The following is a 19,925-nucleotide window of genomic DNA, read 5'->3' as shown; positions in this document are numbered from 1 at the left end:
TTTCTTTGTCTGTCTACTTGTTCTGCTTTTGCTCGGGTACCTTCTTCAATTAATAGATTTTCTCGGACTTTATTTGAATTCTCCTTACTCTTCTCTTCCTGTCTGAGTGCTTTTTCTGTACGTCTATACGATTCTTTACGCCATAATTCAATGGCATCTTTCTGTGATTGTCTAGCTTTCTTTTTCCATAATTCTTCCTCTACTTTCATGATGCAATCTGCATCCCAGGTCCCAGTTGCGGGCCACCTCTGACTTTCTGGTAATTCCTTGGTGTAGTCTACCCATAAATCAAGAAATAATATGGCGTCTAGGCCATGTTTATGATACATGAAGTACCCTGGAGTGTCCCTAGGAGGAATGGGAACAGCTTCTTCGAGTACCCCTTTTCTAGTTTTGATCTGTCTTAATTTCGAAAAGAGCGGCATATTGAGAACTGATCTGATACCTAATTTTGAACACGTTTAATACAACAAAACACAATAATGAACAGTCATTCACACCACAATATGCAGAACGTATTTAAAACATTTAACATTTAATGAACAACAATGATGGCCATTTAGGGATCTCGTCACTAAGCATAATACTCGGCACTAACTAGGTAATTCTGAATTATATACTAGACATACTAGATATACTGCTAAACAGTACAGATACACTGCTGAAACAGTGCAGACCGGATTTGTGTACCCAAACCCGTCTTGACCGGCACAACCTATGTGCACGTCAGAACGCCTCCCCGGCAATGGTACTCACCGGGTAGCTCGGAACGGAAGGCCTCGGAACTGAACTGAACTGGACTCGAACCGGACTGGACTCGACTCGAAACTTCGGAACCTGGTGGGCCTCTGTATACCTCGGATCTTGCTCTCTCAGCTAGGCTCTGGTCGGGATACTTCGCACTTCTCACCGCCTCGTCTGGGTGTTGATCGCAGCCTCAGTTACCCCCGCTCGGCAGGAGGGAGATACAGGAAATCCTGTGGGTACGCGTTGTTGTCCGTCCAGCTGTGGCAGGAGACCGGGTCTGCACCGCACCTCCGGCGCGTGAGATGAGAAAGTGTCCCTATTCGGGCGCCATATATGTGGTAAATAATTTAATTACCGGTACTTAATTTGATGCGGAAAATTAAATAAGAATAGCTCAGTAAAATAAGAGGCAGAATCCGTGGTATTAGAGATTCAGAACGGGCTTTATTCCTATACAAAGGAACATAATTCGAATTATGGGCCTTCTATTCCATCACCACGAAAGTTCAGGAAGGAAGGAACAATACATTATTGACAGGTAATCATTTTTATAGAAAAGGCATTACAGTGAAACAGATGCAGGAGGCGTAACAGTTGATAACAGAGATAAAGGCATACATGCGTAACTAAAATGGGTGTAACTAGGCGTAACTAAAGAACGTCATTAGGTATGATGTCACAAATGGGTGGTTCCATGAAAGAATTTCGCAATGTCAGCAAAAATACTTGGTAGAGATGCGCGCGCAGCAGCATGACGTGTGAGTTGACGTGCAACTAGGGGGAGAATGGGACTTGACATTTAGCTCTACATGTGGAGACAAAAGTCTGGGGTTATGTCAACCTAATCCCAAATCATATCTAATATCCTATGTTTAAAGAACTGTGTTATCCAAAAAGAGAGGTCTCTTAGGATAGAATCTTATTCTATACTGACTATACTGACTGTTAGTGCGTGTACAAGCGTCTAAGTGTCTACACTAGATGCGAGGGGGTAGGAATATTCCATGGTAACGGGGCTATGAATTACCTGCATGAGGGCAGCGAGGCCTGGCCCCTTTGCACGGTAGCTGGAGGAATGTTTACCTAAACTGCTAGAAAGGAATGCATCGGATGAGGAGCGAAGGAGATAATCTCGAAGGTGAAATACAGTTTTTTGGCAAGCGACGGGCTGGATCAGGCACCGTTAGCCGCGCAGGGAGTAAGACAAAGTTCATGGTCACAGATGCAGGCTCAGACTGGAGCTTTCAGAGGCAGAAGGCAGAAAAGGCTTGGTGGCAGAATCAGGGCCTACTCGCCTGGACTGTAAAATGGGATAAATGAACCATATAAAGCCGGTGGCCTTTCATACTTAGGAATAGAATATCCGGCCCATTCATGGCGGATCTGAAAGAGGACATGTTGACGGTGGACGCACATGTGTTTGCGTCTTCATAACTGGAACTGGAGGGAACATACATGTACTTGTGACTTATACATGAAACCGTTGGGGTCCAAGATAGGGGACATAACCGACCATAAAAATCCATATTTCCACGTGCTGGTAAGGCTGAAGGGGAGTATGGCAAACTGAGAGGTCTCTTGGCCGACCGTGACCCGCAGGTAACACCCTGTGGGGAGGCAGGACGGGCATGTGGAAATAAGTGTCCTGTAAGCCTAGCAATACCATCCAGTCTCCTGGCTCCAGTGCAGACAGGACTTGTACAAGCATTTTGAATTTCTCCTTTCTCAGGAAGAGGTTGAGAAGGTGCAGGTCTAAAATAGGACAAAGGCCCCTGTCCTGCATGAGCACCAGAAAGTAGCAGGAATAGCAACCACAAACTTATTCTGATGCCAGCACCCTTTCGATGGCTCCCTTGGCCAAGACTTCCTGACTGAGCAAAGAGAGGTGGTCATCCGTCAGCCATTCTCAAATGGGGGGCATGGGTGATGGTCACAGAGAGGAGGGAGTATCCCCATTAGACTAGCTGCAACACATAATAGTCGGATGTTAGTGACCTCCAATGGTGGTGATGGCATATCCTGCCCCATAATAAATCCCAGTGGAGTTCGGAGTGTATACTAAAGAGGTTTGGGGGCTGCAGCTGCTGAGGGTGGAGGACTGGCTCAACCTCTAGCCTGCTGTCATGCGTGGTCTGTGTGACCGCATCCTCGGACACAAAAAGACTGTGCGGCTTGGCCATGATTGCTGGGAGTGTAAAGACGCGGTTGAAAGCCTCTCCTATGGCCATGAAAGGGGCAGAAGGAGGACTGGTGTTGGGGAGGGGCCACGGAAAGGCCCAAGGGCCTAGGCCGTAGCTCTGGTGTCCTTAAAGAGCTCGAGCGCTGAGTCAACCCGCTCACCAAACAACCAAGAGCCATCAAAGGGCATTTCCATGAGCAAGGCCTGGACATCCCTGAAAAGCTAGTGGTTCTCAGCCAGGCGTGGCGCTACAGGGCACAGACAATGACTTGGCTGTGTCTCTTCCATTAGCAATTGCTTGAGAGAGTATGGATCAGGCTTCCTCCGAGACCATCGCAGCAGTTGCACAACTGAGTCCCAGATGGTATGGGAACATCAGCCCAAGAGGCATGCAATGTTCACAGAGCACAGTGCCAGGCGCTGGAAGAGACATCCTCTTACCAAGGGTAGCCAGCCTTCCGGATTCCCTGCTTGGTGGAGTGGATGAAATTCCACATGGATTAACTTTGGAGGTTAAGACCAGGACCACCAAGCTCTCCAGGGTGGGGTGCTGGGTGACAAAAATGGGGTTCCTTGGGGCGGGAAATGGTGGTGACAAATTGTTCTATGCAGAGGGACCCCCGTGCAGGGCTTGAACCCAAGCAGGACATCAGTAGAACTTAATTGATTGGAAGTAACGGTTCGTTTGGAGCAACTATCGGCTGTAGCACCTGCATTAAGACGTTTGTCTTGACTGCAACTAAGGTCCAGGTCCTCAGCCACCCTCTGCACCACCATAGCAAATGAGGCACCCTCCTCCGTAGCTACAGTAGTGGGAGAGACCAGGCCAGTGTCTGGGGAGGTGTCCAGTCCACTGGCATCTGCCAGATCCTCATACCAGTTTTTTTCAGGATTTTCTAACTGGTATCCATAAAGGTCCGCAAACACATCCCATTCGTCTCTCAATCCTGACCTGTCATACGAATAAGGCATTGGCTTCGTCATGAGTATTCTACCCCTGTCATCACTGGTACCTGGTACCAGCTCCATGTCAGAGTCGGGGATGATGATGGGGTTTGAACCACTGTGGGGTGTTGGCCCTGGACCAGGCTCTGGGGAAGGTCGAGATGGCTCAACCGACACCGTTCTGGATACATCAACAGATCCAAGACAGGTAGGGCCCAAATGCACTCCAGCCAGTATTGGCCGCCCAAATATGAGGTGCATGGCCTCATAAAATTTGTGTAACTGTGCGGAGATCACTCCTGAAAACTCTTGGAGGCCTTGAATGCCGACGCTCTCTCGTCAGATGACTTTGATGGAGGGAATTGGCTCTTGCTCTTCCTGCGTAGCGACATATGCATTTTACCCTTTTGACCCGTGGTTTTATTTTAGGATTACCGCACCTGTATTGCGGCTTCCTTTGAACTCCATTTTTAATCATTCACTGTAACAAGACGTCACCTAAATGTGACACACTCATACGATGCTTCACAGAAATGCAAAAAAAACCTCCCTGTTTAGCGCGACTGCTGTACCACTATATGGCAGTTTGGATGTCTAATAGGTAAAAATGACAGCATCTACCACTTGATGAAGTAAGTGTTTTTCATGAATAGAGCTTTAAGTTATGTGGGCCTTCCGTTTATCCCTTGATCATTCCACAGAGATTTCCTGCTTCTTTACGGGTCTCCAGCACAATAAGAGATGTATTAAGTACTTAAATTTGTGGTGTTCGTTTGCATGCCTGTCCTGTTTCTGTTCTTGGCGCCAACATATGAACTGATGTTTGTACATGCCTATAGAAGTGAATTTGTTGTCTGTCAGTTGAAGTCGCGTTCAACACGGGCAATAAATATTTTTTTTTAATTCTTTCCAAGGCGTGTAAATAATTGTAATGCAGAGGAATCCCCCCGCGTGCCACTCCCTCACAGATACGCTGGGCTTTCCTAAACTAAAGAACCAGGCACTAGGGTATCCCAGTATAATGAACACTTAGCCCTATGTTATTCTGCCAGTGATAACCTGTCAGTTGTTTTCGTTTGCTATGTTACTAGACCAGTTCAGGTTTCAGATATCACATGTCTTGAAATTATTGTAGTGAGGGCCTTTTATCCATACCGTCTGTAGTCCAGGGATCCTATCAACACTATCCTGTTCGATCTTTATAGTACAACTGTTTTGTTATAGTCCACTAGGTTGTTCTCTAGATTTATTCCTCAGAGGTTCTTACCATACACCTAGTGAGTGACTACAGGGGGAGACACCCCTACTCTGGACCATGAAGCTTAGCTATAAACCACAATAGGGTAGTAGCTGCGGATTACGAGAGACAATATCATGTCCAGTTGCATGTAAATAAACTCTGTTTTTGTCTTACAGTGACTGTTGATACTCATGAATCACCGACTCTTTGTAGAGAATTGCAGGGTCCACAAGTGGGGTGGGTATGCTGAGAGTGCTATATAATGGTACCGGGGAACACATTAATGAAAATTTGAATATATACATTTTAGCGAATGTTTTCAAGAATTCTTTAACATTGTTAATTAGTAATAGGTTTGTGCTCCTTTCTACAGGGCTCATTGTTGAGTGATAACAGACGGCTATGAGAGCATTCTTGCTTACTGTGCACTAACTAGTTAGGTAGGGAGTTCTGCAGCCTTGAAGAAGACTGTTGACCAATTTTGGCACCTTATTCAGTCGAAACTTACTTGTGGTTAGGCAAAACATTAATGTCAACCATAAACCACGTACTTTATGCTTTCAACATATACCAGGGATCCCCCTAAAGAAATGTTCTTTTGGTATACCTGTATGTATTTTTAATTGAAAATCTGGACCTTTGTTTACTGTCTTGTAAATAATATCAAAGAACTCTGAAGTTAGGTTGAGTCCATTGGAGTAGTATTATCTTACTCTAGTCACTTTTGAATTAAGAATTTTTCACTTACCTTTCCTGGTATACGGAATATGATCTAATCGAGTTTATAATGTAATCCCATTAGAGTTGGGGTTAACATATTGACAGGTTTTATGATGGCATAAGTCAGGTGAAGGAGATGTGTGTACGGCTGTTCACACTTATACAAATACCGTGGCATAGCGATATTTAACGTTAAAGGATATTTCTAAAGTTGACAGCTATCAAATTTGGCGGGGATTATCCGTTTTCCATTTGAGGATATATCTAGGGTCAGGATTTCTAATTTTGGTCTTTTTTTGTGGGCATCGGATGGTATTGGATAGGAACACGGCTATCATTAATAACGTGGATAATAGATGGTTATAATTTTTTGAGCATACTTGACAATTTGAACTAATTTAAGTCATAATGGAACCAACTGCTATGGACTGCAGGGAACAAATAACATTGCAGTTCTCCCAAACGGATGCGAAAATAATGAATTGAAGGTTTATTTGCAGCGATTACTTGTAATCATAGAAAACTACAGTCTTGTTCAAATGAATGTGTGGATATAGAATTATAGGATTCATTGCAGTAATTGTTTGCAATCAGGGGAAAATCGTGTTGTTTATAAAGAACTATTATTCAAAATGGGAGAGTTACGCTAACTTTCGCACCTAGTAATTTGAAGATTATCCCTAGTAAATCGTAAAGACACGCAAGGTCATGTGACTTACGTCGTCTAACGAATAAAAGACGGAAAGACGCCCGCGCGGCTCTCTTTGAGGTTTTTAGGCGAAAACTTACCTGGTCGTCGCAATACACTGGATCGCAGGTGAGCGAGGTTTGAAAATCCGTGGCGAAGAAGTTATATGCTTTGTAATTATGGCCCCTGGTGTTGTGGCATTGGTTTGTTTAGTTATGAAACGTGGAGGGTTTGTCGATTTTGAAAAACGGACCTCTTGTTGTTTATGAAAGTTCTTTGTATAAGAATAAAACGCGTTCTTGTCGATGAAATACAAACCAAAAGGAAATAGAATTCATCTACTTTAAAAGTGGGGCCATTTTGGGATGTGTAACTTAGTAGGTTCAATAGTATGCTTTCTTAGAATATGATGCGTTTACATGGGGTAAACTCGGTGGTAGTTATATAAGGGATGTGGAATCATTAATCCGGGCTATTTTTCTGTCTGTAGTAGAATACGTTGGGCTCTTAGTATAGGGCATTTATAAATAGGTTATAAGGCACGCCGGATTACTGATCGGGCCATATTGGATTTGTTAACTGGGTGCGTGGTTAACATGGATTGAGTATGTAATATACTAAGGAAGCAGTTAGTACTAATCTTCGTGACTTTATAATTACTAGTTATCCACAATAGGATAATATTTATAGGGGTTTCAGGAGTTTATACAAAATTGTTTAGAAATATGTTATGTATTGGATGATACAATGTAGCGCGTTACATATCCAGTGTTACTTTATTACAGGCACATTAGCCTTGAATAGGATCGTGGGGAAGTAGATACGGGACCAGTAACGCCTGGACTTAGGTAAGGATTGTTCTTTCAGGAACAACATAGCATATAAAAATCTGTCGCTAGTGTGTTACAAGTTAGTCCATGATAATATTATCAATATCCTTTTGGTAGGTAAAGTAACAGAGAAGGACTGCGAAGTTATCACTCATTTGATATTCCAAAAACTCGGACGATTGTTGTCGCACAGGTTCCAAATAACGCTGTTAATAAACACTGGTAGGTACATTTGAACTCTTGAATATAATAGTTTGACAAAGAGAGGCTACTAGTTGGGCCAAAAAGTTATTTAAAAAAGTTATCAGATGAGGACTCTTAGATAGATCTATAGTGAGTGTATCTAAATGGTGATTGTTCATGAACTTGGATTGTCTTTTTTCTTAAATACAATATGCAATGAAGTGACACCAAAGTAAGAATCAAATAGATCATTATAATGGAAAGGTGTTAAATCTTTGGTGATCAGCTATGCCACAATAGGAATCTCATACGACTTGCCCTAAAAGTAGATAAGTACAAGATATAAATGTGATTGTTAATCCAATATCAATATTTGGGGTGTTATGCACAACCATTGGACATGTAAAGTCAACACTATGGCAACATTTTTAACTTCTGTCTTATTGGATAATGTGATTCATATATAATATAATGTATCAATCTAATTGTTACAATGTGTATTTTAAATGTTTTTACTGCCTTGACGAAGTTCTTTGTAAAAGAACGAAACGCGTTGGCTGCTTAAGAACTGTGAAAATTCAAAGAAGAATAAAGAGGAAATTTTGGAACTATATACATTACTGGATGGACATTCATTTGATTACTAAGTTTATGGACCCAAAGGAGTGGTGCGACCTGCAGTGGGTTTAATCTTACTCTAGTGTGTAGGAGTTACCGAGGATGAAACATGCCAAGCTAAGTTGTGCGTGAGGCGACCTTTCAAATATCTCTTTGAGACCATAGTTAAAGAGGTTTCTTCAACTGGGGAAAATGTATCTTTTTTTTCTCCAAGTCCCTTGAAGACCCAAGCACCTTGTGTGTATTTAGGTTTATTTATTTTTATAGTTCAATATAGTGCCAACATGCCCATGCGGGTATCAAAGCACTTTACAATAATCAAGGCGACATGTAAACAAATAACATCATCAAAGAGGGATAGGTTAAGCATCCTCTTCCTTGATCAATGTTAATACATGCAGAATGCTTCAAGGTTTCAGATTATGATTTTCTGTTTTCCTTTTATTAATAATTTTCATAATTTTTTCAAGAGGTTACAACATTCAATATGAGACTTTCGACAGCCAACAAATGTTTCGCCCTTACAAGGTCATCAGGACCAGGGCTTCCTCGAGGCTTTTACAATTGATAATAGCTGTTCTTAATATTTCGTTTTCTGTTTCAGGTATATCTCACATTTCACTTAGCACAATTAATCGGGAGTAAAAATTTGGTTGCAGTCTGTTACGTAGCTTCCTTCTCCGTGATATCCTGGTTCGGAAATGAGGGATAGAGTATAGGAGAACCAACAGGTTCCAGGCAGACAACAACCCGTAGAACAGCATAAGAACGTAGTCCATGAGAAATAAGCATGCATGCAAGCTATGGGATAAATCATGATCTGGAGTATAGTGTATGTGTTTTATGGCATACATTTGTTCATCAATACCCTTCTAACTTCTTCCTTGAATGAAGCAGTTGAAGAATTCTTTCTGATTTCAGGGGAAGGGCATTACAGATTCTGGGGCAATGCCTGAGAAGGGTCAGGTATAAGTTTTCTTTTTTTAAATATATTGGTAGTTTCAGCAGTTGGGAGCTAGTACCTCTAGTTTCTCTGCCGCCACCAGACAGCTCTAGTGTTTGTGCAAGGTGTCTCGGAGTGTTGAAATGGAGGGCTTTATGGGTCATGCAGTCAATTTTCAAATGAATCCTTGCCTCGTAAGGAAGCCAGTTAAGAGATCTCAGGCCAGGGGTGATGTGATTGTTTCTTTATGAACCTGTAAGGAGCCTAGCAGCAGAGTTAAGAGAGGCCCTCAGTAGCACCATTTTAGCTCTAGGTAGGCCGCATAGGGTTCCACTCCCATAGTCCAACCTGTAAATCAGTAAAGCTTGAACAGCAGACTTGAGGCCATCCCGGAGAAGGAGGGGTTTTATTTTTCTTAAGATGCTCATGTGGAAGTTGGCTCCTTTGGTTGCTGAGCTCCTCCATACTTGTCAAGAGATATTCCCAAAGAACTTGTTGACTCTCTAATGTGAGGTATGCAAATCAGCGCTGTTAGTTGTTTTATTCATTCTGCATTGTCCGATGAGTGTTTGGGTGTGGCAATTAGGAGGAATTCTGTTTTGAGAGCATTTAGTTTGAGTTGGTTACCAGTCATCCAGTTTGGTGTTTTTTGTAGGGTAGAGTTTAAAGACCTAAAATCTTTCGGATAAGAGATTTTTAAGTACAGTTGGGTGTCATCTGCGTACATGTGATAGTGGATGTTAGATAAATTCAACAATTCTGTTAGGGGCTCCATGAATAAGTTAGAAGCGTGGGTGAGAGCGCAGTCCCATGAGGGACCCCTAATGTGACCTGTTTGGTATTGGATAGGGACACATTGATCCTGATTCCTTAAGTTCTGTTCTGGAAAATTAGTCAAACCAGTTAAGAACGGTCCCCAATATCCCCATCCCGAATTCTTTTAATACCATTATTTTAATTTTGAACAACCTTGCAACAGTTATACAAACAGTATTGGCAAAATTGGCAGCAATCAACAATACATTCATAAGGGGCTCTGCCAGTTTGGTACAGGACTCTACTGATCTCAATGGCACATTAGGGGTCTTCTCTCCAGCCATCATCGCTCACTTTCCCAATCAGACTTACTCTCACTAGTAACTGATTTATGCAGGTATCTCCCTTCTCGGTTAATATTTAAAAACACCTCACACATTTCCCTCCATTCTCTAATGTCATCTACCAATTTCTCACCCCTTTGGCTCAATTTCATATGGGCTTCTTCAGCCAGTGTCCACTCTATCACGTTGCATTGTCATGTATCTGCTGTGGGGGAGCGATGCCCTATCTATGTTATAACAACCCTGTGTTTTGCTAATACAAACAGCAGCTGCATCAATTTGTAAGCCATCTTGCGGCCTTTATGTTTTCTAATGTGGCCCAGTGAACAGTGTAATGGTAAACATTTGATTGGGAATCCTGTACTCCCCGGTACATCGAGCCTCACCTGGGTCCAAAATACGTGCACCCCAGGGCACCTCCAAGCTAAATGTAGACAATCTGCTCCTCCCTTACCACATTCTGGGCAGTTAACTTTTCAAGAAATAGTAATACAATGAAGTTTCACTGGTGTCATGTAAGGCCGGTGCAAAAAGTTGTAATGCACTAACTTCAAGCATGCATTTCAGGATACTGTACATGTCAGTCCACTAATGGCTGCCCACGTCTTAACTTCCATGGGTGTTCCCAAGTCTGTGTCCCATGTCTCACTCGCCCTAGGAGGAAGACCAGCAGCATGCAGTCTCATTGCTTTGTAAAGCAAGGATATCAATCGACGTATAGCGCCTCAGGTTAGTATTATGTCTAGGTTATGTGCTGTCTGATGAATCGCGGGATAGAGGGGCCATATTACTTTAAACACCTCCGCCACCCCACGTAGTGCAAGTAACGCCCTTGCCCCAGTGTAAAATTCCCACACGCCTGCTCAAGTGTGATAAAGGTCTCACCAGGATACAAGTCCGCCATCACTTCACAAACACCATCCCTCCATGCCGCGAATGACGTGTGCCATCATTTATTGCACTGGTGCCAATATTCATATGGGTAGTTCCTGATGAAACGGGGCGGTTTTCTTGCCAGACTCCAGGAAGGGTTACTTCTCGCGCATATAGGGGTATATAGCGGTCTGCTTGGACTGCAGAGTCCACCACGATCACTTGCTGTCGGTGTCTCTGAAATACCTCATGGATGGCCGCTCTGGTGCACACCGTCGTAACCTCTGGGATGAGCAGGCTGGTAGTCAGTGGCGGGCTTGTTCCCTCCATAAGCTTTAGGCCAGGAGGCGCCCTTACTTGTCCCCCTCCCTGTGAAGGGTTGTCGCTACTGAAGGAGGGTGTATTTATCAAGCCTACACCATATGTTGCTAATGCCCCTGCACACGGTCAGTTCTCTGTCGTCAGCAGTCCGTTGTACCAGTTCCTCTGCCTGGGCCACCGCCAGGGCGTCCTCCTGTTCTTTTAGCTCCGACTGGAGCTGTCGGCGGACCCCACACATTAGTCCCATACATACACCCCTCAACACTACTTGCAGCGCCTCCCACTCCGTGGCCCTTGTAAACGTCACCTCCTAGTTAAATGTAATATATTCTGTCAGTGCATGAGACAATGTCTTCCTGCCTACCTAGTCCTCTAGGATAACAGCAGACATTCTCCACCTCCTCGGTGCCAGGGCAGGACCTACCTATTTCAATACTCAGCTGACCGTGGAGTCGTTAAGTGTGTCATTACGATGTCTTCCCCCCTGGGCAGTCCCACCACTAAGATCCTGTCCAGTCTGCTGTGGGTATTGTGTGTGGGTAAAAAGCAGATGAAATGCTTTTTTGTCAGGTGAGCCACCTGCCATGCATAAAGCATGCCTACCTCACGCATCACTTTAAGGAGCTTTTTGCTCATCAGGGGTTCAGTTCCTGGTCTGGGCAGGTGTCTGACCAGGTTGGGGTCCAATATGCAGTTGAAGTCCCCCATACACATAATGGGCACTTCTAATTCCTGTATTATTAAGTCCTGCATTGTCTGATAAAACGCTGGATCATCGACATTCGGAGCATAGGAGTTTAATATGGAAATCTCAAGTCTCCCTGAACAGTACATATTGACCTTTCACGTCCTCTTCCAAATATGTCAAGGCGAATGGAGTCCCGGGAGCCACACATATCAACACACCCCTACCATAAGTCAAATAGGAGGAATGGTACACCTGGTTCTGTCACTTCTTAGCCAATTGAGTGGCGCTACCCTCATCCAGGTGTGTATCCTGTAAGCATGCTATGGATATGTGATGTCTTTTCGAGAAGGTGACCATTCTATCTCTTGGTACAAGTGGCCAGGCCCTAGACATTCCAGGTCAGGAGCTTGACTTCAGAGACCATCCCAACATACTGTGTAACTCAAATAAAGCCCATGGCGCCGCCCCTCTACCACCTTCTGCTGCAGCTGCAAAAAACTACATCTAACGAACCAGCAATGCTTTAACAGCTCTCCCACTCAAGGACAAATAACGTGCAACTGTGCATTCGTAAGTGCACCCCCACCCCCTGCTCGTTACAGGACGTGCACAGCCACCCCATAAGTCCAACAGGGACCGGTAAACTGACCGGTAAACTTCCCCTGAAATAACTAGCATCTCGGCCGGGCCCAAATAGCCTGTGTAATCAGCCAAATCCCACTGGGGGCAACAATACATCAGTCTCCACTGTGTACACAATGCTGGCAATCGTCGCCTCTTACAGTTGCCATTCCTCCCGGCCCCCCCGCACATCCTCGCCGTTAGTCAGACATCACACATTTCTATAGTGTCACCACAATTGCTGAAACCAGGGTCTACAGCCCAAGTACACATGGTCATTGCACTACCATAACAATAAAGAGTCAGGAATAGTCTTGGGCACTGCTCTCAAGACTCCTCTGCTTCTGGTGTTTCGAGCCAGCAAGGTATCAGGAACAACGTCTCCCGTTGGACTCGGGGTCAGTTGCTCAGCTCTTGGTTCCAGTATCGACAAGCAGGAGTGCGAGTCCAAAGCCTGCATTTCTATAGTCCCGAGGTGCATGGTACCATTTTCTCGAACTGTGACCCTCTGTTCTCTCAGCGGTGTATCACCAGGGCCCTCCGCACTTTGTCCATTACGCCGCACCCCCGCCTACACGAGAGCCCCACCGCCGCCTCTGACTGTGCCGTTCATGTGAAGGGAGGGTATCTCCTCAAACCTCAAGCCATTCCCACACTTCCTCCAGCGTCTCAAAGAAATGTGCCTTCCCTTGCACCAGAACCATGAGTGAGGTCTTGCTCTCATGTGCTACACGCAGTATGCAGTCTCACATGCGGTAGTTAAGTATTTTTCCTATGATATTCGACGGCTGGGCCCCCGGGGCGGGAGAGGGGCAGCTGCACCAGCACCCTGTGCACCCTTCCACAACAAAAAAGTCGGACAGACCCTGTGGGTGCAGCTTAGTACGGATCCATTGATCCAGGAACTGTTCCGCTGAGCTCCCCTCCACTCGCTCCGGGAACTCCAGTACGTGAATGTTACTGCGGCAGGCACGACGCTCCTGTGCTCTCATAGTTGTGGTCATCTGAGCCACCTGCTATTTAAGAGTGGCCACCCCTTCTTTTGACTTTACATTGTCCACCTCCACCGAAGACACTTTGTCCGCCACATTTCTCAGGACCGCTCTTAGTAGATTCACATCCACCGAGACTGTTTCTATTTGGTGTTCCAGGGCTGTTCTGGCGCCCTGAATGGCTGCCAGCAGATCCACACAGGAGGGCACCCCACCTCCATCATCTTCCCCCTCTTCACTGGCACATGTTTGCCCAGTTACCCGCTGTGGTGCGTGGTATACTGAGTGATTGTGTTGGAGACAGTGGAACGGGCGACTTGTTTTTACCCATCTTGCAGAGGTCCGAGCCGCTGGTGTTCTAACCAACAGGTCTGAAGGCACATCCAAGTGAAGGGCACGGGGTGGCACCCAGCCCAGGGCACCGTCAGTCCACTCAACGCCCCGCCCCCGTGGGGGGCCCTCCCAAACTATTGGGACGCGATGTCATTCATTCAATTTCCTCCACCTCTTTACTGGGCCCGCAGCTATCTCACACTCCTCACATGGGCCCCAGCAGGATGACACCAAACCCCCCTGGGACCCAAACCACAGGCCCAGTGAAGATACCGGCAGGGAAGGCCCCGCCGCTCAGCCCCAAGTGCAGGTCATTACACCGGCTCCAGTCAAACAACAGGGACCAAGAGCTGCGCCGACCACGCCTGGCCGGTCTCCCTCCAGCAGACTCACCGATCTAGAGCCAGGGGTGGCCCTCTCACCCCTGCATATCTTCGGCCTCTGGCCCGCAGTGGTGACTTCACACCTCCAGCGGGGCACCCAGGACCACTTCGATATTGCAGCAGCTCACTCCAACACGGTGGCCCCCACCTGGTCCATGTCTGCAGGGGAAGGGCGGACTGCACCCCCAGCACCATCGCCCAGCAGGCATGTTTCTTCGGGTGGTCCGGCCGCGGCACTGGCTGGCACCCTCGATGTCAGTTGGAGAACGCGCCGGACATTTTCAGCTGGGGCAGTCCACACTCCACCGGGGGCCACAGATTTCCCCTGTCCTCCCCACGCCACACCATGCGACAGCTTGCGGCAGCAACCACCACGGCAGGGAAGCAGGTATCTTCTCTCCACCGCAGGCCCCCCACGAGGCAGGGCGCAGCACAGCTCTGGGTCCGGCACTGGCCATCCCCACAGGCTGCCGCCTGAAATGTTGCCCGTCAGGCGCCCAGCATACCTCTGTTGTACCAGGTCTGTGTCCGCTATCGGCCAGCATGTGAACAGTAGGATTAGGTAGGATTACAGGATCAGGCTGGCCGGGAGCTTAAGGGCTCATGTCCTGTCGGCCATGTTGCTTGGCCACACTCCCCCATCCTACATTTAAGTAGTTCTATCAAGCTGACATGTTTGACAGTATCGAGACCTGACCAGCGGTCAAGAAAGATAATAAGGCAGGATTCATTCTGGGACAACATTTTTAGTGCATCATCAACAATGTGTGTGAGCGTCAATTTAGTGCTGCAGCCATGGCGAAAGCTGGATTGGAAATTGATCTAAGAAACGGAATTGGGCAATGTGGTTGCACAGTTGAACATGAACACATTTCTCAAGGAGCTTTGCTAGTGTCGGAATCGTAGAGATTGGGCAGAAATTGTTTAGGTCTGAGAGGTCCGCCGTCATTTTTTTAAAAATGGGGGTAACACGCCCCGCTTTAAGGCATTCAGTGATCGGTCCTTGAAGTAATGAGACATTGAATATTTTATTCCTGACAGGTTGTAAGGGCATTTTGACCTCTCTAAAGATGTACATTGGAGGAGGGTCGCTGAAGTGTTTTGCGAGTTTTAGTGTTGTAAGGTTTTGAGGATGTCACTTTCATCATAAGTTTTGAATATGCTCCACATAGCATTATTTTTGGAGGTTTGAGCTGGGATACCCGGTATTTCAGCAATCAGAAGTGGCCCTTTCACCCCTGCATATCTTCGGCCTCCGGCCCGCCGTGGTGACTTCACACCTCCAGAGGGGCCACCAGGACCACTTCGATATTGCAGCAGCTCACTCCGACGCGGTGGCCCCCACCTGGTCCATGTCTGCAGGGAGAGGGCGGACTGCACCCCCCAGCACCATTGCCCAGCAGGCATGTTTCTTCGGTGCTACAATGAGGTGTGAGAGAAAGGTGCTCTGCAGCTGACGACAGGTCGTTTTCGATCTTTCTTGTCTTTTCCATGAAGAAGAAGGAAAAATCCTCACAATTTGGCTTGGCGTGGAACCTGAGGGGAGAGAGTTGGGTTGCTTATTGGATTGTTACTTGACCAGTTTGAACTGTTTTTAAGACAATTTTTAGCTTTTTCTAATTGGCTTCTAAAGAAGTTTGGTTTGGAGCGTCTAATTTGTTTGCTGTAGATGCTCCTCAGGGATCTCAGGACTTTAAGGTTTTTGAGGGATGGTAAGGATTTCCATGCTCTTTCAGTTAGTCTATGCTTACGCCTTTCTGTGTTAAGGCTGTCATTGAACCAAGGTTTGAAGTCTTTGGTAGATGTTATTTTTAGCTGCAGAGGTGCTATTGAGTCTAGAATGTTCAACATGGGGTTGATGTAATGGTTTGAGAGGCCATATCCAAGGGGGTGTCAGGATGTTGATGCTGAGGAAAGTCAGATTATTCCAGTTGATACTCTGCATGCTCATTTTTCATAGTTTATTTTTTTTGGATGACCCTTTCTTGTCTTCACTGATTCTTCAATGAGGAAGTTGATACGGTGATGAACAATCCTGTCACAAGGGATGATAGATTCCAGTTAGATGATGTTATTCTTGGCAATGATAAGGTCTATGGTCATACCCAAGTTATATGTAGGCCTGTCACCGAATTGGGTCAGGTTGAGGTCAACTAGGAAGGTTTTCAGGCTGTTGACTGCTTGATCATTAGGGTCATTCCAGTGGAGGTTGAAATCTCTGAGGAAGATGTGGGTGCCTTTCTGTCCTGAGCTGGTTGAGATGGTTTCCATCATTTGTTCTATAAAAGCGATGTTGTCACCTGGTGGGTGATAGATCGTGTGTAGATTGCACACTGGACTGTTGTTGCTCAAAATGTCAATGCATAGGAATTTGCATAAGGATATGTCCATGTTATGTGATTGTTTCACTGCGATATCGTTTCTGTGTATCAAGGCGATACCTCCGCCAGGTCTGCTTGGTCTATTTAATCTAATGATGTAGTGATTAGGTAGCACCAGTAGGTCAAGTGAAGGTGAGGAGGAATCATATAGCCATATTTCAGTCAGGATTAGAGTGTGTAGCTCATGTGTAAGGATGAGGTCCGCAATATCCACTGCATGTTTCAGTGCAGATATGCAATTGAGTACCATGCATTTCAGGTGTGGTTTGGTGTCAACATAGGATGGCTGAGATATGGGCACTTGTTTAAGGTTTGATTTGTTTAAGGCTCTGGAATTGTGCCTATTGTCTCTGTGTGGGTTTTTAGGGACTGTTTGGATTTGGGCACCTGACTGTTTGAGGAGTAGGTAGAATTGTATGAGAGGAGGAGGGAATGAATGTCTCTATTGGAAAGGAGATCCTTCAATCTGAGGGGCGTCGGGGCATGCTTCCAGTCCCTGTGGAAAGGGCGAAGAATCTGGGAGTGATCCTTGATTCGAAACTTTCCTTCGGTGACCAAATCAGTAGGGTCGTTTCATCCTGTCTTTTCATTCTTCGAATTCTGAGGAAAATTAAATTCCTCCTTCCGGAAGACAGCCTGAAGATAGCAGTCACAGCGCTCATTCTGTCATGTCTGGATTACTGCAATAGTCTCTATATTAACATCCAGAAGAGACATTTGGTCAGACTCCAGATCATGCAGAATGCGGCAGCCAGGCTGCTAACGGGTACACCCAGGTTTGTCTCGGTGAGGTTGGGACTCAGAATTCTTCACTGGCTCCCCGTCAGCAAGCAATGGGTACAGTTCAAGGCCTTGTATATTGTTTTTAAGGCCCTTAATGGTGTTATCCTGATTTCTTAAAACACGCGATACAATGGTATGTTCCTGGAAGAGTTTTGCTCTTCGCAAGCCAAACAAGTGATCCTTTCTTGCTATAACAAGGCCAGTTGGAGCAGTAGGAGCTTTCGTCACTGTGCCACTAAGGCATGGAATAGCCTGCCTTTCCATCTTAGAAACTCAACTGAGCTCCTCCTCTTCAGGAAAGGATTAAAAACATGTCTATATACATGAACAGTTACCTCTGATTTTCTCTAGGTAGATAGCGCACAGCGCCAGGACACCTCAGGGTAACAGAACGCTTTAGAAGTCTCAGTAGCATAACATAACATAACATAACATAACATAACATAACATAACATAGAGTATCGTTCACCATTTCAGGTGGAGGAATGCCAAGAAAGTTGCAATCCCGTTATCTTAGGGGTGTGCTTTAGGTCTAGTGCAGTAATTAATATCTAGGGTGTGGTCATGTCTAGTGATAGGAGGATATGCCTGGTTGTGTTTTCTCTGACTCTCCCTGAATTCAGCAATTAGGGTGCTGTCAGCCTGTACTAACAGCAAACCATCTCATTAGCAACATTCACAGTTGGAAGATAACTAAACCACATGCCGCTCCAGAGGTACTCACGGCTGGATGGTACTGAAGGACCAGACACTGCACCTTCTCTTGCTCTTCTCCTTCAATGCACCCTGCTGCAAGGAATCGTACCACACTCTCTGGGTTCATGGGAGTCATGTAGCTGAGGACCCGCCACTCATTCATATAGTTCTTCTTACTGGATGCTTGAAAGGTCTTGATGGCCACATCCTCACCATGAAAGGTCCCACTCCAGACCACGGCATGGTGCCCTGTGTGAAGAAGCTGCAAGAATCAAACAGGTAAATGAGTGTGAGAAATCAGGACCTGTCTACAGTGTCCCCTCACGTTTTGCCCCCATTTCTGAGTCTGACTGTGTCCTGGGCTCTGCTATCCAGACCTAGGGACGGTGCTCTGTGTAAAAAGTACATGGTAATTTGGTATAATCACAATTTCCAATGACAGGCCCCTGTAAGTCCCTAGTATATAATAAGGCAAGTGGGGATTCAAACTACCTGTAAGTCTCTAGTATATTATAGGGCAGGGAGGTTTGGAGGTCCAGTAGATTTGCTGCACTGGAGTGAGCACTACTGTCGTGCCAGCTGTTGTTTTAAAAGCCAGCCCTGCCTTGCATGCTGCTTTTAAATTGAAATTATATCCAAATTTGACTTTGGATTTAAAGGTACTTCCAAAGTATTAATCTACCTTAGTTTTACATATAAGTCACCTCTAAGGTCTCCCCTTGGTGCCCCAGGGCTAGGGTGCCCTTATAAGTAGGAACATTATAAAATATGTTTTATAAGCCCTGGTGAGGGGAAAACAGCCAATTTTGTTTTACCCCATTGTAGTGAAAGGCTCCATAGGCTAACAATGTAATATTTTATTTAAATATAAATATTGATAAGAGCCATGTAAAAAATATACTTCAAGGTATCAAACTAATAGTTGAGATGAATCCAAAAACTTGCCACTTTTACATTTATAATAACTATTACAGAAAATAAGTTATTAAACTTTCATTTCTGTGAGATAAAATCCAGCCTTTCAGCTACTCTCTCCTGATTGGCCAGCCTCTGCCCAGACTGGCCAGGCTGCTCTAATGAGGTGTGAAAAGACCTGCTAGAAAGACAATAGCGTTCCTAGGGGCAGATAAATACAAGCTGCACAGCAGATGGCGGGAAGGGGGTAGTGTGGCCAAACTGGTCTTCAGAGAGAAAATGATGCTTTAGGACACAACAGGCCCCCTAAACAGACCCCCCCCCCATCCTGCAAACTCAGCCACACAGGAGCCACAGTAATTAGATTAGGGAAAGGGTTGTAAAGGGAGTGTTTAGGAAAATTAGCCATATCAGTAGGTTGGGTTAGCCTGATACAGCTCCTTAGTGAGAGACTTTCTCCATGTTGGATTTTGAGAGAATAGTGCTTTCTGGGACAAGAATATGTCACACTTTGGAGAAAGTGGTTATAAACATGGGTGGCATCCTGCATCCCTTTATTCATGGTTGCCCCCCTGCTTGACATCCAGAAACTTTGAATAAAAAACAAGTTACTTACCTGTACACAGTGGTCCTCCCGTATTGATTTCTTTTATAGATTGACATGCTTGAATCTTACACGTCGTTATGGCGGGAGTCACACGGTAAAATAAGAAATAGCAGAAATGCACCATTACCATAGACCTCCA

At 45.5% G+C, this 19,925-nt stretch overlaps 1 protein-coding gene across 1 annotated transcript in view; it reads right to left on the bottom strand.

The window, feature by feature from the left end:
* Window positions 1-19,925, bottom strand: part of AMHR2 (anti-Mullerian hormone receptor type 2) — a 1,019,001-nt gene that overhangs the window by 600,020 nt on the left and 399,056 nt on the right. The window contains exon 6 of the mRNA XM_085650742.1: window positions 18,293-18,526. Within this exon, the coding sequence (XP_085506868.1) occupies window positions 18,293-18,526 (234 nt within the window). The remainder of the gene's footprint in view (window positions 1-18,292; window positions 18,527-19,925) is intronic.

Source organism: Triturus cristatus, chromosome 4_1 (genome assembly GCF_964204655.1).
Source record: "Triturus cristatus chromosome 4_1, aTriCri1.1, whole genome shotgun sequence".
Lineage (NCBI taxonomy): Eukaryota > Metazoa > Chordata > Amphibia > Caudata > Salamandridae > Triturus > Triturus cristatus.
This window is presented reverse-complemented; position numbering and strand designations above follow the sequence as displayed.